Below are 19,340 nucleotides of genomic sequence, written 5' to 3'. Positions count from 1 at the left end.
TGCTAAAATTTGGAATTGTCATTTTAGAACTATTGCTAAACATTTAAAAATTTCATGGTAAGTTTTTGGTAAGAAATGTGCAGTTTTACTTAAGGAACTATTTTTTTTTGTTGAGAGCAGTTTGGGGAGACCAGAAAGGCTCAACAAATACAGAAGAGGGAATTGCAATGGACCCATGGCTGTTCCTTCTTTTATTTCCACCTCAAAGAGAGAAGCCCTGGGATTCTAAAAAATAAAGCTGCCTCTTATGGAGATTTCGGCTCCTGACTGGACAGCACAGTAACTATAGACAATCTCCATTTCTGCAGTGTCAATACAGCTGTGGAAAGTGGATACAGTGGGTTTTAGTCTGTGTTATGAAAGTATAATCACTTAAACTCGAATAAGCTCAAAGCCCTAATGTGGCTGTTTCCCAACAAAAACTGAGTTGGAAATTTGTGTTGAATAGCCACTGATTACAAGAACATGGGATTATGTGAGATACAGAATTGATTATGGAGTTGCTGTGAAGGCTGACACCAGGAGTATAATATCCTCTACAGAAAAATAAGGACAATGTAAACCAGAGACCACGGACAACGTTATGTTTCTGGTATATTTTATAGGCTAGATAATAATTCAGAGTTGCAGATGATTCGGTGAAATCCCCCCCCCCTTTTTTTTTTTTGCCAGAATAGCAAGGGTATAATTATATCTATTTTGCCTGAAACATTAAGTGCACCAGAAGTTAATCTGCTTTATTTTCATTAAAGTGAATCCCAAATGAAATAGTTTTTTCCCTCATTTACTGAAACTTTTATATTGCTTCAAAAAGAAGGCTTCCCCACAGAATTTATAGCTGTCTATAATAGGATAGTATTTATATTAAAGAGAGGAGTACTGTCACTCTAAAGTTTTAAGTGTTACTGGGAACATCTATATTTAAATAACACTGAGAGGCATCTCTAACATTTCCTAATGTCTATCATGAAGGAATTCTTTATTGTGAGTGTGTTGTGTTTCTCTGTGTGTTTCCACCATGAAATGCTGAAACATAGGAAAAACATGACTCCTTAGATCTTAAAATCCATGGTAAATGTATACTCCTACATAAGCAAGTATGCAATTGAGATCACAGTCATCTCTTTAGAAGGATATAAACTCACAGACGTACAAGCTTTTGTAATAGAACACAAATGAATATTTCTATTACCATAGTTTTACAAGATTTCAAATGTTGCATTATATCTGTTAGAACAGGATGAAAATACAGTGGCAAGCTCCTATTGCTTAAAAATGGCAATGTCCCAATATATTGTGTAACGTGGAACTAAACTAGATCAGTGGTTTATAACTTTATTTTTAGGTGCTCCCTTTAAAATTATAACTCATGGCACAAAATCACTGACAGACTAGATAATCTTTAATCTAATTGCTTTTTGATAAAACATTAATGAGATCATTTAAGATTTGAATTCAGTTTATTCATTTGTTAATTTTAGGCACACCTACTCACTTAACTCATTCTGCCCTTTAAAATTATTGTCGACCGGTTAATGTTTGAATTTCTTTTTCTAAGTAAATTTTCAATAAAAAGGCAATTTATAAATTTGAAGGATTCATGACATAATTTATCATTTTATATAATGTGAAACTGTATAATATATGCCTTCTTAAAGGTAGAATAACAACATATATAAGCAGTCATGTATGTACATTTTTCTTTTGGTTTTTAGATTATATTTATTACAGTATTTTACAAAGAAATATCTTATTCCTTAAATTGTAAACTTCTCTGAATATTTTATCCGATATGGTGCTTTTGATTTTTCTAATCCCTAATTCATTTCTTGTGCACGTGGATAATTTTTTTAAAGAATAAATGAACAAAGAAAACATTTTTCGTTCTTTTCTTTTTTAAAACAATAATTACTGTCTGCAACATTAAAGAAAAAAACAGTTGTTTTTTCAGGTGAAAAAATCTCCTCTTTGCCATTCATATTTAGTGTTGTAGACAGATGATCAATTGGCTAGAAGTTTCCCTGTGAAGATGTTCATATAAATTTGAAAGTTCATCTGTATCTTTATCAAGTGATTTTATTTGTTTCATAAATTGAATTTAAGCCCATAAATATTTGCACTGATCCATGGGTAGTAAAGTAATTGACTTCAGCTTTATTTCAGACTCAGAAAATTAATTGAGTCATTTCTAGCAATACTGCAGCATCATCCTTATGAATTTTAAAAACATTTCAAATAACTCAAACACCTATTTGGTGTAGTCTAATATATTATTGAGGAAATGTAACAAGATTATTGATTCAAATGATTTTTGCTGAAAGTTGATACATTTTGCCATATTTATTTTACTATAGCTATTAGAGTGATTGAATTTCTGAAACAGAAATGAATACTACATATTTTCTTCATTTTAAACCATTTTGTCCTGTGGTTGTGCATAAAAAAAAAAAAATGAGATACTTCTCTTGCTCAATAGACTTGTGTGACGTTGATCCAAAAGTCAGTAAACTGATTAAGGAAGCATGGGGTGCTAGAATTCTACAACAAAGGCCCACAGTTTTATCTTTTGAGAGCATAAATACCTCGTTCGCTAGGTAATGAAAGTTTGTCTCTTTTGTACATTAAAATGACTTCATGTGCCACTCTGTTTTATGCATTAGGATTTTAGCCCTTCAAAAGCAGAAAACATTAATTAATAGCAGGGAGTTTTTTATCAGAGACAAAATTTGGCACTAACTAGTGTATATTGATCTCGCTGGGTCTCAGTTTACTCCTCTGCAAAATGATGTGATGGTATGATTATGTCATCATATAGTGTGCAGTGAGAAAATCAGTTGTCTCATATGTAGATCGACTAGCTGTAGCTTGAGCTATTCTTCCTGTATTCTGTTAGAGCTTTGAGGTCTTCCTACCCTGCATAATTACTTTTGAATTATGGCAAAACGTATCTAAAAGCATTGTGACCCAAGATAAAGTTTTGTTTCCCACTTGACTCTCCCTGAGCATTTGGGCAGCCACTGGGCAGGCAGGCAGACTAGGGACACATATTTGTGACCAATATGCACGGGTTTTAATAATACAGTGTTTCTTCATAATGAGTAATATCTTCTAGGGGAACTGTAACACATCAAAGTAGTAAGAACAGACAAAAATGTCCCAGCAATGATAGGATTCCTCACCTTTTCTGCCATCGATTATGGTCCTAAGCCACTTATACTTGGAGGATTTTCTGGCCCATTTTATTGAATGTATCAGGGAGATGTTTACGTGCACACATAGATGAATGAACTCTATTGAACTTCCAACAGGGAGCAAAAACATAGTGATTTTATGTAAGCATAACAAGTCATAAAATGTTATGGGGAAGATATTAGTAATTGTTTATCTTGCACCTGGGGAAAACAAGAAAATAAGCAGTTCATTTAGGTTCTTGCTTGAGTCTATTTTACCTAATTTTAATCATTAAAGCAAAATTGAAAAAAAAATATGAAATAATGAAACTAAAAATCTGGTATTAAAACTGTAAATTACTATAAGAAACTAAGCATTAACAGAAAGAAAAACCAAAGATAATTGGTGTGTTTGAAGTTTCTAATTTTTTATATTTTATTTTGTCTGATTTATTCAAGAGCAGGAAGTTTCCAGAAATTCTAGAATTTAGGTAAATATATAATGAGGTAGCAATTGGAATGTGTTGCTCACTGGTTAAAATGGGTGAAATGACTGACTTTCCAATTTGAACACATAGTCAGATTACTTCTCAAGCACTTCTGAAGTCATGAAGAGTTAAAGTGACAGTTAATTAGTAATTTGAGATCAAGATATCTTTAGTAAAGTTAGCACATACTACACACACACAGAAGAGTTTAATAATGGTATCTAACATTATTTTGAATAAAATGAGAATCCTAGAAGTAGTTTCTTTTTGGAGCATTCCAAGATGCATTATAAAAAATACTGTGGTATTAAAGGATAATGGATTGCTATTTCCGTATTCAAAGAAGTGTTTGTGATAAACAAGGTCTTGATGCAAGGTTATGCTTTGGACACTTGAGAATAAAGCTAGAGGCTGTTGAGTCCTAGCTGTATTTTAATATCACTTTGCCAAATAAAATCATTAAGATGGTTCTGATATTGTTTAACTGAAATAGGAAAGAAGGAATGGTGCCAACAACTGATGTGCTATAAGATGCTGTATTATAGAATGGTGAAGAAGGCTAGTGAGTGAAAAATAAAAACTGAATCTGTTAAAACATACCAAAAAAAGTATATATCTAAACTCAGCCACAAGTTATAATTGGGAAAATGTAATGCTAATTAGAAGTAGTTCTAAGGGTAATATGCAAAACTAAACTAAAAATAATTGTATGATTAAGTAAGAAACTATCTTAAAAGAAATACCTAAAGCTTTTTACTGAAGACTAATTTTTTGAAAATATGAGTTCATAAACTTTCCTTGTATTCGAATTTATAAAATTCAGTTTACAGAGAACAAAATTTATTTTTGTTCAAACAAAAACAAAAGGCAAATCATATAATCATTTATTTACCATCTTGAATTATTTTGAATTTCATATTAACATTTCTCTAGACTAAGAAGGGATATTTTATGTTCGAGATTAATTCATTCATTGTAAAATAGCCTGTGTCTCGTGGTATCAGACTCTGAGATACAGTAGAGAAAAAAAATACTTGTCTTCATTTTCATATCTGTGTTTCAAGGTATTAAGATATACAGAGAGAGGGAGGAAGGAAGGAACGAAGGAATGAAGGAAGGAGGAAAAGGAAAGGAGAAGAAAGTGAATTAATTATTTGTGGTTACATCATATCTTAAAAACAATATGAATTTAGTTTCAGCAGAGTGGAGTAGCAATCAGTGAAGTGAATCAAGGAATACCACATCCAAACCCACTTACCAGGGATAGAGACATGCCAGTAACAAGACAGAGGGACTCAAAGGCAGAGGGAATCCTCAGATGGTCAGGGTGATGTTTTGTGAGCTTTTGTGGGAAAATCCTTTCTTTTTGTCTGGTCTCATTTCTAAAATGAACAGTAGAACCTGGTCGGTCTTTCTTTCCTTCTTTCTTCTTTCTTTCTTTCTTTCTTTCTTTCTTTCTTTCTTTCTTTCTTTCTTTCCTTTTCTTTCTTTCTTCCTTCCTTCCTTCCTTCCTCCTCCTTCCTTCCTTCCTTCCTTCCTTCCTTCCTTCCTTCCTTCCTTCTTTCTTTCTTTCTTTCTTTCTTTCTTTCTTCTTCTTTCCTCTTTCTCTTCTTTCTTCTTTCCTTCTTTCTTTCCTTCTTTCCTTTCCTTCGTTTCCTTCTTTTCCTTCTTTCCTTCTTTCCTTCTTTCTTTCTTCTTTCTTTCTTCTTTCTTTCTTTCTTTTCTTCTTCTTTCTTTCTTTCTTTCCTTCCTTCCTCCTTCCCTTTCCTTCCTTCTTTCTTTCTTTCTTTCTTTCCTTCTTTCTTCTTTCTTTTCCTTCTTTCTTTCCTCTTTCCTTCTTTCTTTCTTTCCTTCTTTTCTTTCTTCCTTCTTTCTTTCTTTCTTTCTTCTTTCTTTCTTTCTTTCTTTCTTCCTTCCTTCCTTCTTTCCTTCTTTCCTTCTTTCTTCTTTCTTTCTTCTTTCCTTCTTCCTTCTTTCTTTCTTCTTTCTTTCTTTCCTCTTTCTCTCTTTCTTTCTTTCTTTCTTTCCTTTCTTTCTTTCTTCTTTTCCTTCTTTTCTTTCTTTCTTCTTTCTTTTCTTTCTTTCCTTCTTTCCTTCTTTCCTTCTTTCTTTCTTTTCTTTCTTTTCTTTCTTTCGTTTCTTTCTTTCTTTCTGTTCTTTCTTTCCTTCTTTTCTTTCCTTTCTTTCTTCTTTCTTTTCTTTCTGTGTCTTGCTTTCATCTGAGTTTCTTTCCATGTCTTCCCTTCCTTCCTTCCTCCTTCGCTTCCTTCCTTCCTTCCTTCCTTTCGCTCCTTCTCTTCTCTATCCTTCCTTCTTCCTTCCTTCCTTCTCCTTCCTTTCTCTTCTCTTTTCTTTTCTTTCTTTCTTTCTTTTCCTTTCGTGTTCTTGTCTTTCTTTCTTTCTTTCTTTCTTTCTTCTTTCTTTCTTTCTTTCTTTCTTTCTTGGGCCACACCTGTGGCATATGGAAGTTCCCAGGCTAGGAGTCAAATTGGAGGTATAGCTGCCAGCCTACGCCACAACCACAACGACACGAGATCCAAGCCATGTCTGCAACCTACACCACAGCTCAAGGCAACGCCAGATCCTCAACCTGCTGAACAAGACCGGGGATCGAAGCCACATCCTCATGGACAGAGGTTGGGTTTATAATCTGCCATGATGGGAAATTTCAGGACCAGGTCTTTTAAGGCCCCTTCTGATGTTCCATATTGGATCCTAGATGACTGGGATAGAGAGTTTCAGTTCTCACTCTAGGTTATGTAACAGTGCACCAGCTATTAAGTCTCGGCTAATACTTCTACATACTGTAAGAGCTGGGGCTAATTCTAGAGTTTCAGGCTGTCTTTCTTCTGTACAAGACCAGCCAAGTATTTCCATTCAATCCTCTACTACTATACTTTAGTCTCAGTAGATTAATCTCTGCGTAGAAACTTACATAGACACACAGTAACGAAAACAGAACTAGATAATAGGCACACCCATATACTGAAAGGTCAAAATCAACTCTGTTTATGTGTTTGGAGATGTAATATAAAGGGAGATGTTAGTCTAGGCTGTGTGTTCTGAATCGGTGTTTTAAGTTGTAAAGGTAAAAGAAGTGATGGATAAATTAGGGATTAAAAATGATATCAATGCTAACAAATTAAGAGACAGTAGGAGCTTGGGGCAAGAAACTTAATAGAGCTGAGAGGCAGGCAGGAAGAAAATAGTTCTTAATGGCTTGGGTAGGAAAAGTTGGTAACTGCATGATACATATAAGAATATGAAAATAAGTCTTTTTTTCTTTTTCCACTTCTCTGATGAATGTGGCTGACTTTCGAGGCCTAGCCAGGCATGAGTTGGGGTTCTCTGTGCCCAGTGGGAAAAGGAGCAAGCCCAAGCATTTGGGGGAGAAATCAAACCAGCCCATAAGGCAGAGAAATAGAAATAAGGAGGAGGCAGACACAGAGAAAAGCCTGAGCTCAGAGGCTGGGTCTTAAGGAGTAGCTGGACCCGAAGAACAGAGCTATACCTACCATATTGCATTCAGTGATCATGCTTACACAAGACCCAGGCACCTTCATTGCAGTAATCAGAGTATCAGCAAATACTTTTTATTAAACCATGGAATCATAGGAATGTCAACAAACTTGAACTTAAAATATTGTGCTTTCTGCCTGTGTCCTTTGTTAAATTACTGTAAGCTCCTTTAAGTTAAGGTTTGCAGAAGTGTCTAGGAATACACCTGCTATGATCCTAAGTTCTTCCTGAGTGCAACTTTCTCTTCATGCTCTTGTTTCTTCTTTGTAGATAAGATATTTGCTGAGGACAGCAAGAAGTCTTCTTGTTATTAAATGGAAGAGCACTTGGAAGAATTCAAAGTTTTATTTCAGCTAGTCAATCTAAAATAAATGGAATATTTTGTTTCTTAGTGCATTTGTCTAAATAGGAGCAGATATTTATGGGAAGTGTGTATATTTTACCTGTTTGATTCTCTGAATAGCTTATGGCCATAATTACTTAAATTAAAGTATTTCTATTCATTCATTAGAAGTAGAAAATGTGAGCCTTCATTTATATTTTGGACACTTGAAAAGAAAAATAAATAAAATCTCACTATGATAGATTCTAACATCACAGAAAATTACAGTTTTTCTCTTCTTAATTGAGAATATTCAGAGAAGTAAAACGCTTATGCACTTTGAAATTATCACCCGAAGCAGTAACTGTTAAGCTGTCTTGTCAATTGCTGCTTGGCTTGCATTTTAAATAATAATTGTGGTACCTTGGACTTCGTACAGACAAAGACTATGAATTGCTTGCCTTAGAATCTTGGAAGATGCTGCTATTTTAATTCTTTTTACTTGTCCAATTCTTTCGACTTTCTGGCAGGGTCCTATTGGAATATATGATGCAGAAATAGTTTTTCTATAAATGGTTTAAGGTCAAGGATTTGAAATATGTTTGTGTTTTGCATTGGAGGACTATTATAAAATAAGGGAATCTAGAGTAGAAATAATGTAGTATTATTTTGGCTTTCCTTGTTCAGAGACGAGCTCTTTTTGTTGCTCTTTTCCATTTTACTAATTCAAAGAAAATACAGTTAATTAACCTTATTACAGTAAGTTGATCCTTTCTGGTGTTTTCGTTTGGTTAGTTGAGATACTTTTTGCATGAAGTATTAATCATGGCATTCAGCAACCATTTACAATAAAGAGATTAATACCTAGATGGCTTTAAGGAAGAAACTAAGTAGTTTAAGGAGAGGGTGCTGAGATGCAAAGCTAGACTAGAAAATCAGAGGCTCAGTACAGTTTGCCACCTGGAGGCTACCTCTGCAAGGATTGAATCATGAACCACTGCAGCTGCTGACCCTTAACACCCCGAAGGAGTTCGGAGTGGAGATCAGGAGGGAGGCACTCTGTGTTCTGGAAAAACTGGCAGAACAAGTCTTCAGATAGATATTTTCTGGAGCTGTTGTGAGCCCAATTCTTGCATCCCCTCATATCCAGAAAAGAACTAAAATCCTTCATGGGGACATCTGCTCTTCATAACTAGCAATAACGTCCTGCAAAATGTGTGCTTAATTGCACGTACCTCTCCCCTTCACCAAAACCACATGTATACTGTCCTTGTCCTGCCTCTTTGGACCAGTTTTTCAGAGCTATCTGCAATGCTCTCTCCCAGGCTATATAGTCCTTCTTTTGCCCAGAATAAAACTTAACTCAGAACTCTCCTCTTGTGCATATTTTTAGGTTGATAAGTTTATATACATTTCGAGAGAGGAGAAAAGTGAGATTAAATGAATGAACTCACATAAAAACCTTATGTGAAGGTCATAAGGCTGGATAAAACTTACTGTCTCTCTCTTGTAATTTTAAGGAGCTCAGCATTTCCCCATCTTTAGCACTTTTTACTTCTGTCTACCCCTTGGCATCTAGAATTCTGAGAGGGGCCACCTGAGGTGTATGATTTATGTGCATCCCTTGTGCCTCCACTGTTTTCACATTTTTGTCAGTTGAACAGAATCAAGAAATAATATTCCATTTAATTTCATGTCTAAAGAAATGTGGTTCTATGAAGTTTATTATTGATGATACTTAATGTCTAAAATCAGTCTGGATTTATTGAAAGTCATTATGTATGTTTCACTTCTCTACGTGTTTAACAACAATTTTTAAAGATTTAAAATCAAATTACACATAGTTTTATACACATGGAATAGGTTTAAATTTTTTTCTAAGTTATAATAACATCTTTAAGGAGAATAAAAATCTGGTTTTACACTGTGATTATGGTACATTGACATTCTCAAAACTGTAGTATTTTACTAGGAAGGGGACAAATTTAGATCTCTTATTTGGCTGAATAGTATTTTGGAAGCTACACAAATCATATATAGTTTTTCTGCATCCTGTATATATTCAAAACTTCTAAGGTCATTGTGCATAAAATAACGAATTGGTAAGAAAGAATTAATGCATTCTCAGGATATGTACAGCAAAAAAAAAATCAGTATTTGAAATTACAGGGATCTTCATATTACTAATCTATAATTTTCATCCTTTTTTTCTGTCTCTAGGTTTATATTTGTGGATAAATGTATGAATAAACACTTACTAGTTATCCACTTTGTAAGAGTCCTAAACAGATTGGTTCAATGAAATAAATACCTATTATTAACTGTAAGCTAATGAATTTCCTTTCAAATTTTGTTACATTGATGTGTTATTTGTAACATGCAAGAATTAAATGTGGATTTACATGTTACATTTTTTGCTTCCTTTCCATGTTTACTACTTTTTTCTCATTGTTGTTTTCTAAAAAAAAAGTTTATATCCTTTTTTCTTTCAAATTTTATCTGCACTATTAGTTTATATCCTTAACTTCCTTCCAAATATATGTACTTTCTTTTCACTGTTCCTTGTTAATCGCATTCATATTCAATTTTCTATTATTTTTACTCTGGATTACATTATTTTCTTTCTTGGCATATCAACCATGTGTGTTCACCTTTGAGTTACATTGGAGACCTTGACTAATAGATTCTTAATTTACTGAATTTAAGGAGAGAGAATTCTTTTTGTATTCTTACTATATAGCTCCATCTCTCAATACTATATATCAAGGCTGCAATTTCTACACCTGAATTAACTGTCATTGATGACTTTGGCTGGTTATTTTCTCATTGATTTTTAATTTTTTGTCTTTCTATTTTATATTATACAGTGGGAAGAGATTGGTGAAGTTGATGAAAATTATGCCCCTATCCATACATACCAAGTATGCAAAGTTATGGAACAGAATCAGAATAACTGGCTTTTGACCAGTTGGATCTCCAACGAAGGTGCTTCCAGAATCTTCATAGAACTCAAGTTTACTCTGCGGGACTGCAACAGCCTTCCCGGAGGACTGGGTACCTGTAAGGAAACTTTTAACATGTATTATTTTGAGTCAGATGGTGAGAATGGGAGAAACATCAAGGAAAACCAATACATCAAAATTGATACCATTGCTGCCGATGAAAGCTTTACAGAACTTGATCTTGGCGACCGTGTCATGAAACTGAATACAGAGGTCAGGGATGTAGGACCTCTAAGCAAAAAGGGATTTTATCTTGCTTTTCAAGATGTAGGTGCGTGCATCGCTCTGGTTTCTGTGCGTGTGTATTATAAAAAATGCCCTTCTGTGGTACGGCACCTGGCTGTCTTCCCTGACACAATCACCGGAGCTGATTCTTCGCAGTTGCTTGAGGTGTCGGGGTCCTGTGTCAACCATTCTGTGACAGATGAACCTCCCAAAATGCACTGCAGCGCTGAAGGGGAGTGGCTGGTTCCCATCGGGAAATGCATGTGCAAGGCAGGCTATGAAGAGAAAAATGGCACCTGTCAAGGTAAGAGTCTGCCTGCACATCTGCAGCGGCTGACTGCTTCAGTTGAATCATGTGTATGTATTTCTTCCAGTGATTATGAGCAGATAGATGACCTTTTACTTTGCTAATTTATGGAAATGATTTCTCTTCAAGTTAGATTTCTCTCTTCCAAGAATTTTAAAACTTCTGGCAATGATGAAAGATTTAATGTAATATGTTATTGGATATACATAATTAATACTCAGAGAGTGTCTTTCTTGCGGTGTAGTAGTTCATATTCATTTTGCTTTCAGAAATTTTGTTTTGAACAGCTCAAACCAAGGGATTATTTCTTTGTATGTAACTTTCTTAGTATGATTATTGTCTGCTACTCTACTGCTATTTTCTCTTCATAAAGATAAAATTGAACTCTCCTTTCTCTGTAAAGTTCAAATGCAAACTTTAGATGAGACTTGTTTTTGTCTTTTAAAAATTCTTCAGATGTAAGTACAGCCACATGAACAAAAAATTTTGTAAGCTGGCAGGACTTTGTTTACTGCGTTGTTTATGTGTAATTGCTATTACATGCTTGTTTTTAAGAACTTACAGGTCAATTTTAAGTGCATAATGAGTTGTGCCCAAGAAAATAACTGTTTTTGTAGCCAATACAGAAAGGTCATTTCAAAGCAATTTGCACTTAGAGATTTTTTTTTCTGTTTTAATTTTTCTTTTAAATTGAAACTTGATCATGCATGCTTCCTTCTTCATTTGAAAATACCCTCATTTTGCCCACAGTGTGGTGAGTTGCCCTTTTAAACATGGAAATTTATCAATGGCTTTTTGGAACAGGATAGCATTTTATTTTGGAACAGCTCATGAAAAAGAAAAACATGTCTTCCTTAAAAGAAAAAAAATTCACCCTTATGAACCCGACCTTGTTTTTACCATGAAGTGCATGTGCCAACTAGGTAATGAGAGTTAATGTGTATCAACAGAGGAGAAAACCAATTGCTGAGAAGTCCCCTAATCCCACAGGTAGCTTCAGGTTTTTTTTTTTTTTTTTTTTTTTTTTAAATAACGTGTATCAGACTTGCTCAAGTTTGTTTAGGTCTGACTGTACATTGACTGTAGATCCAAGGAAGCAAAATTAGGAAAACTACCTGTAAATCATATTAATTATTTCTCTCTAGAAACACGTCACACTTCATTTAAATTTCCTTTTTTCAGCATCACCTTATATTTGTATACCATCTACAGTTAAGTGCATGGTTGTTTTTCCATGTATTCTACAACTCTATTCCTGTATAGGTATATATAAAGTTTTATTAACTCAAATTTATGTTTCAGATACGCTTTTAAATTTGTCAAGGAAATGAATCATATTTTACATAGGGTTGGATTTAAAGAAGAGTTCCAGCTAGCAATATCTTAACTTTTCTTTTTGAGCCATCTTCTTGGTGAAAAGTGAAGCTATTTCTAATTATGGAATCAGAAGGGGGAGTTAAATATAATCCAATGAATACATTTCATTCTTTTCCCTGAAATATTTACAGTGTAAATCTTATTATTTAAGAATTTGTTTTCTATAGAGCAGCAAGCTCTATTTGATTGTTTTTTTATATCCATTTAATGAATGCTGTGTGGTAGCTTTAGTTCAGTGCATAATGACCCTTGTCTTTATCCAGATTGACATAGGGTGTAAAGGACCTGTGTATTAAGAGGACAACTTTTGGTTGTTGCTGACATTAAGTTATTCTGCAGGTGCTTATCATGGAAAATGTCTTGAAGAAATAGTATTCTGATGGTTTCTAGTGCAAGCATTTACTGCGATTCTTTTGCTTCTTATGCTCTCACTAATTGAAGAGTAGAGACCTGAGAGAAAAAGGGGTGAACCTTATAGGAAACCTCACCAAACTGTATTCTGTCTTCATGCGTTTATCACTCTACTCTGGTAGCAGGAACAAAGGCTGCGGGGTTGTGAAGGCTGTAGACCCCACAACCTCAGAAGGTGCTCTGCACAACGTGGTCTATGTGAGGAGTGCCTTTTGGTGTTTCTCATATACAAATACATGTCAACACTCTAGGAGGAAGTTCAAATGTCTATTCTATAAATAACTTTCTTATGGAATGGATAAATAAATGTTCAAGGTTTTGGAGAATTAAGGGCATCACAGATATTTCCAAGGCCTTTAAAATCTGTACACAATATGCACATGCAAATGTAAATGTATGTATGTGTGTATCATACAAAATTTCACGGTAACTCTAATTCATTCTGTGATTTTAATGTACTATCCCCAAACCTTTAAGTGGAGATTTGATGTTTTGGACCTATCCTTGTAGACCAGAAATCTCAGAATCATTCTTCTTATCTCCTTCCTACTCACTACCCAGTTCCATTCCATCACAAACTATCTATAGAAATTACCATGTAACTATCTCATAAAGTTGTCCACTTCTCTCTGTTTCACTTTTCCCCCAACCTATAAGCACATATCATTGGACCTTTATTTCTAAGGATACTGAATGATTGTATGGTTTTGATTGATTTATGTGCCATGTGAGTGTATTGCTTCTACAAAAATGCAAATCTGGTAGCTTCATACCCCCATCCTCCTCAGGGCCTACCCACTCCCAACACACTGTCTTTAAACACTTCAGTAGTTTCCTTTAAAATGAAGTTTTTAAAGTGGCCTAAGATCCTGCTTGGCTTTGCTCCTGTTACCTCTCTAGACATATCTAAAGCTGTGCTTCTCCGTTTCCATATGCACTAGCCACGCTGGCTCTATTTTAGTTTCTCAAAGCCAATTTGCTCATTTTCATTACTTGTTCTTCTGTTATTCTGTTCCCTTCCCCTGAAACATTCTTTTAGCTCCTTTATGCCTCATCAGCTTACACTAATCTTTCAGATCTGTGCTGCAGCACCCCCCCCCAAAGTCTAGGTCAGGCCCTGTGGTGTTTACTCATATATCTTCCTTCGTAGAACCATTTAGAGTTATGATTTTGAATATATTTGCTATTTTCCTATGTGATTAATGATTCATTCCCCACCCCGTTAGACTACATATTCCTTAGTGACAACAGTGGTGCATGTTATCTTTTTTTTTTTTTTGTCTTTTTAGGGCTGCACCTGCGGCATATGGAGGTTCTCAGGCTAGGGATTGAATTGGAGCTGTAGCCTCTTGCCTACACCACCGCTCACAGCAATGCCAGACCCTTAACCCATTGAGCAAAGCCAGGGATCAAACCTGCGTCCTCACGGATAGTAGTCAGATTTGTTTCTGCTGAGCCACCACAAGAACTCCAGTGCATGTGATCTTAAGGAATGAGAAAGAAGTCAAGGCAAGAGATAAGGAAAGTGAATTGGAAAGAGAAAGTAGTATAGGCAAAGGCATAAAAGAATCCTGTATTTTAGAATTATGTATTTTAAAGAAATAATTGTAATTATTTTACATATGTATTTGTCTGTAAAAAACATCTTTGCTTATAAAATTGATGAATACATCTTTTAAATTAATCTTTATTTAGTCCTAAGATTCTTGGGCCAAATTTTCAGGTTCTGGGTCTTTAAATCATATGTGATTGGCATATATGTTAACTATTATAGAGGTGATCTTAGTGATTTTTATAGACCTCAAAACATCACATGCTGTAATGTGTTTATAATGTAGCCTTATTATGTACTTACATTTAATTATTCAGTTTCTTTGATAATCAAAATATGTTGGAATTTAATTAAGACTATAACTAATTAATAAGCTGAAATTTGAGTAAACCTGTTGTAATGATTATAGTATGTTTATATTTACTGAGTCTGTGCTAGAAGGTGACCAGGTAGTTGCTGTCAGATCACGTTCACATGACCTGATATTCGTGCAGAACATGGTGGACTTGACCCAAGGGCCTTTAGCAGCTAAACCTTCAGGAATGAGAATGCAAGGTAGCTAATTAACATACAGATTCAACCCAAAAGACGACCAAGAAGCAATTCAGGAGTCCCTGTCCATTTAGTAGTTTATCGTCTTTGTGCCTCTTTCATTTAACTTTCTTTAAGAGAATTTAATTACCTTTTTCATAATAATCTGATTTTAACTAGGTAACCAAATACTCTGGTTTCCGTGGTATTATCGTAAAATTCGAGTGCATTTCTTTTTCTAAGGCTTACTTATATGCCTGGATTTTCTTTAATAAACTGTTTTAAGTGTACAAATTTATTTCTTTGAAATGTTCCTTATTTTCAGGAGCTAATAATGTATTAAATCTATTTATACAAGTATGTTTCCATACTTGTTATTTATTATTATTTCTGATGAAACCCATGCTATTTTTTTCCCTTAAGAGTCATATGAAATTTTTTGGAGTACAAAATTGTTAGCAAAAATCCATTTTGGAAGTTTCTGCTTTTTATTGAAGTGAATGTGTTTGACAGAAGTAATTGAGTTCACATGAATCAAACACTGCCTGCTGAGTTCTCTTGTGATTACGTTGCTGACTTGCTCAGATGCAAGGCAAGACCACTAATCTTCATCAGTTGCCAGTGGAATGAAGTAGTAATTTGAAATTACCCCTAGATAATTATAGTTTCACTTATATCAAATGGAGGAAAGAGATTTAGATTGTGGGTCACTGCCAAAACCAGTCAGAGTGGAGAAGGTATATAGCACATGTTCAAATTCAGGCTGAGGGGGTTGACACGCCAAGGGCTGTGGAGAAAAAGCACTTATTAATTGTCCAGCTGGGAGATGATTGCACAGCAAGGACAAAGTAGGGGAAATATGGAGCTCAAGAAAGAGCCTTGATTCAGAAACAGTGCAGATACTGCAGGGACTAGTATGCCAATCATTCAAACTTCTGGTGCATATTTATGTTTGAAACAAAATTGGCTGGAAATTTAGTGTATTTGGTGTTCATACAATTATGCATTGGAGAGCCTAGTTATTTTTAATTAAGCATGTTACCAAAAAACATCAAAGGGTTTGAACTTTTGGTCTGATCTGGTATGCTTTTTTGTGCAATGAAAGGAAACTAATTTTAATTTTAAAAAATGTAACAAAAGATGGTGATTTTTGAAGTATAGCAGGTCAAGTGTGTATGTCTTACTGCTGTGAACCACCACTAAGACAGTTAAGTAGTTAAGTCATTTTATCCATTTGCAGGTATAACACATGAGAATAATAGATTTTTTTTCCTTTCTAACTCCTCCCTTGAATGTTTTGGATTAGTTCAATTAAAATGTTAGAGAAGATTCTGCATTTCCCTTTGTTTTTGTTTTTTTTTTTTTCTGAATCAAGGTTTCTCAACACTAGTACTGTTGATGTTTTGGGTCGGACACTTGTTTGTTGGGGGAGGGGTGGTCCTGTTCACTGCGAGATGTCTAGTAACTTCCTTAGCCTCTAACCCACTGGATGCAGTAGGCCAGTCTACTCCTGATTTCTGGTAGTCACACAGGCCTCCCTATATAGCCAAAAGTACCCTGGGGGCCACTTCTCTTGCTGCAGAATCACTAACTTAAATGTACTCCTTCTGCCTGTGTGAGTAGATGGCTGCTGAAGCTGAACACGTTAATAGGCTGGTTACCTTCGCAGAAATGAACATTTTTCTTAAAATTCTACAGAATGAAGGGGGTGCACATTTCTTAAAATTGGGTATACATTTTGAAATGTGACTAATTTAACTTGGATTTATTGAGACAGGGATATAGGAAATTGGGAAATACATTGCTGGGAGAGATAGCATACGTCAGGATTTTCAGCACATAGATTCTGAGCCAGAATGCCTGGGTTCAAATCCCTTCTCTGCTGTTTATCAACTCTATATCCCTCCTCAAATTATTGAATCTCGTCATTCCTTGTTTTTCTCATCTCTAACTACCTCATAGCAATCTGATGAAACATTGCATGAAAAAATTTTAGAATAGTGCCTAGCAAATAGTACTTATTCAGTAAACATTAGCAATGTCATATCTCTCATTAAAAATACAGTTATTTACAGGAATATGTATCTGCCTTTTACAAAATACAGGATAGCTTCAGCTTAGAATAATTTGCTCAAACTATAGAGTATATTCTTTAGTGGTATAATTTATCAAAGGATAATCCTATGTTTTTATTTATTGAGTGATCAAAGCTATGTAAGTATATTGGAACCTCCTTTATAAAGGAGATTTGCTCTCTCTTTAGATATTATCGCCATTCTTTCAGTTATTATTGTACTAGACACTGTAGTCTATCTATACAATTCCTGTATCCTAAGGATGCAGGCAGGCTTACGAACACACATATGGACTCATATCTGCAGTTACAATTTGCGAAAGTTGTTCCTGGCAATGTGACTATGCCAGTTTAGTTAGGGTGGTGAGAAAATGTTTCCCTGAAAAGGTTTTTTAACATAGATGTGGGGAAAAAAGAGACACGTGAACAGTGTAGGGAACAGCTTAATAAGCAGAAGGAGCTTATTGTGTAGAGATCTGTTACATTACAATTATCAATTTTGGTTGTATCTAGTTTCTTTTGAAAATTATAGTAAAAGTGGATTTGCATGTTAAAATCCAAGAAATAAGATAGCTGCTACTCCCTGAAATTACCTGCTAGAAGAAGCTATTCATATACATGTTATACGATCTTAAAGAGAGAGAATCCCTAATAGCACCTAGAGTCAAAGACATTCATATCAAATATGAAACAACTCAGTTTATTTAACTGTTTATTTATTGGTGGATGTATTTTGTGGATGGCAGCTTGTCCATTATTGTACCAAATAAATGAAAGCTTTTTTCTTTTTTAAGAACTTAGTGTTTCACTGGTCCTGCAATTGTTAGGAATTTATGAATCTTCAGCTACATGTGCATAGTTAAAAAAAAAAAGAGAATTTAGCAATAAAGGAAAGGAAATAAAAGAGGCAAACACTCTGTAATCCCTCCTGGACAAGCTTTTGATCTTGATTTTGTGCTTCTGATTTATCATTCAAAAAGAAGTCATCTAGTGTTTATCATTTGCCAAGAAGGCATCTGAGTTTCCCTTTCAATCCCCTATGTGTTTATATACATTTATTTAAAATAAATGTAAGAAATACTATGCCTCATATTTACAGTAATAATATACAGCTACTTTGTATATTTTATTTTGGATAGTTCCCCAGAATGTCTTATTATGATTATGACACACTCCATGTTGTTACTGTGCAAAGAAATTTTAGCGCTAATGAACTTGAGCTCCACTATAATCATGTGGATGGAGAATTAATGATTATACTTATGCTCGGTGATGGTTCATACTGTGCAAAATATCTCAATGGTAAACATATTAAAATGAGATCCTTTAGATAAGTGACATTTATTATAATAAATATAAAATATATATATTATATAATATAGAAATAAATTAATATAGAAAGATAATTATCAGAAAAAAGTTTAACAGTAAAGATAAAAAGGCTATTATATATCACTATATATCTAAATTGATGTATTCAGAACTGATTTAAAATCTATGGTATTTAAATGTGCTGGGAAACCATAAGGTAGTCCTTTTGTTTGCTTCTTTTATTATTCAGATAACGGCAGAAGCATTTTTCCAAAGTCTGATAACATTAAGTCAGTATAGCTCTCTTGAGAAAATTTGTGTGTACAGAAAAATTTAATGTTGAAAACTCACTGAGTATGATTCAGCAAACATCTCAGTGTCATTCTCAGATTCTTAAGAGCAAAAAGTTTAGAAAAATGAATGCAAATGTTAAGAAACAAAGAAGTCAACCCTGGCATAAAATCATTAAATAGACTTAAAATCTCAAAATCAATCTGTGAAATTACCAGGGGATTTTGTACGCAGTAAACAGCAGGCTGTGGGCTTTAAGGTTATGCAGCTCTCTGTTCAAATCTCACTCTTCCCTTTGGTAGCTGTGTGACAGTGGCCAGATACCAAACCAGGCTGAGCCCAACTTTCCTCCTATGTGAGGTGTTAAATAATACAGCATGCATCTGCAGAGACAGTCTGTAAAGGCATCTAAAGTCAGCCCACTTCAGGAGCAGCACTTGGACTAACCACTTCAGCATGGCCTGAGAACTTTAGAAATGCAGCATCTCAAGCCCCACCACAGAAACTGAATCTGAATCTACATCTCTAGGTTTTTTGTTTGTTTGTTTGTTTGTTTGTTTGTTTTAATATGTGCATTCAAGTTTGAGAGACACTAATATAAAGGACTCTTGGAATGAATGTTTCTTTCTTCTTTATTTTACAGATTAGGGAACTGAGATATATTTTAGATTCATGTAACTACATAAGGGCAAGAACAGAAATGTATTTATCCTAATCCCTTTGACTGTATGTCAAAATATTGCACTGTCCATGTGGTTTC

At 34.5% G+C, this 19,340-nt stretch overlaps 1 protein-coding gene across 1 annotated transcript in view; it reads left to right on the top strand.

Moving 5' to 3' along the window:
* EPHA5 (EPH receptor A5) overlaps nucleotides 1–19,340 on the top strand; it is a 326,237-nt gene that overhangs the window by 57,794 nt on the left and 249,103 nt on the right. The window contains exon 3 of the mRNA XM_047799235.1: nucleotides 10,367–11,030. Coding sequence (XP_047655191.1) covers nucleotides 10,367–11,030 — 664 coding nt within the window. The remainder of the gene's footprint in view (nucleotides 1–10,366; nucleotides 11,031–19,340) is intronic.

The sequence above is a fragment of the Phacochoerus africanus genome, chromosome 10 (genome assembly GCF_016906955.1).
Source record: "Phacochoerus africanus isolate WHEZ1 chromosome 10, ROS_Pafr_v1, whole genome shotgun sequence".
Lineage (NCBI taxonomy): Eukaryota > Metazoa > Chordata > Mammalia > Artiodactyla > Suidae > Phacochoerus > Phacochoerus africanus.
The sequence above is the reverse complement of the archived record's forward strand: the minus strand, read 5'-3'. Positions and strand labels throughout refer to the sequence as shown.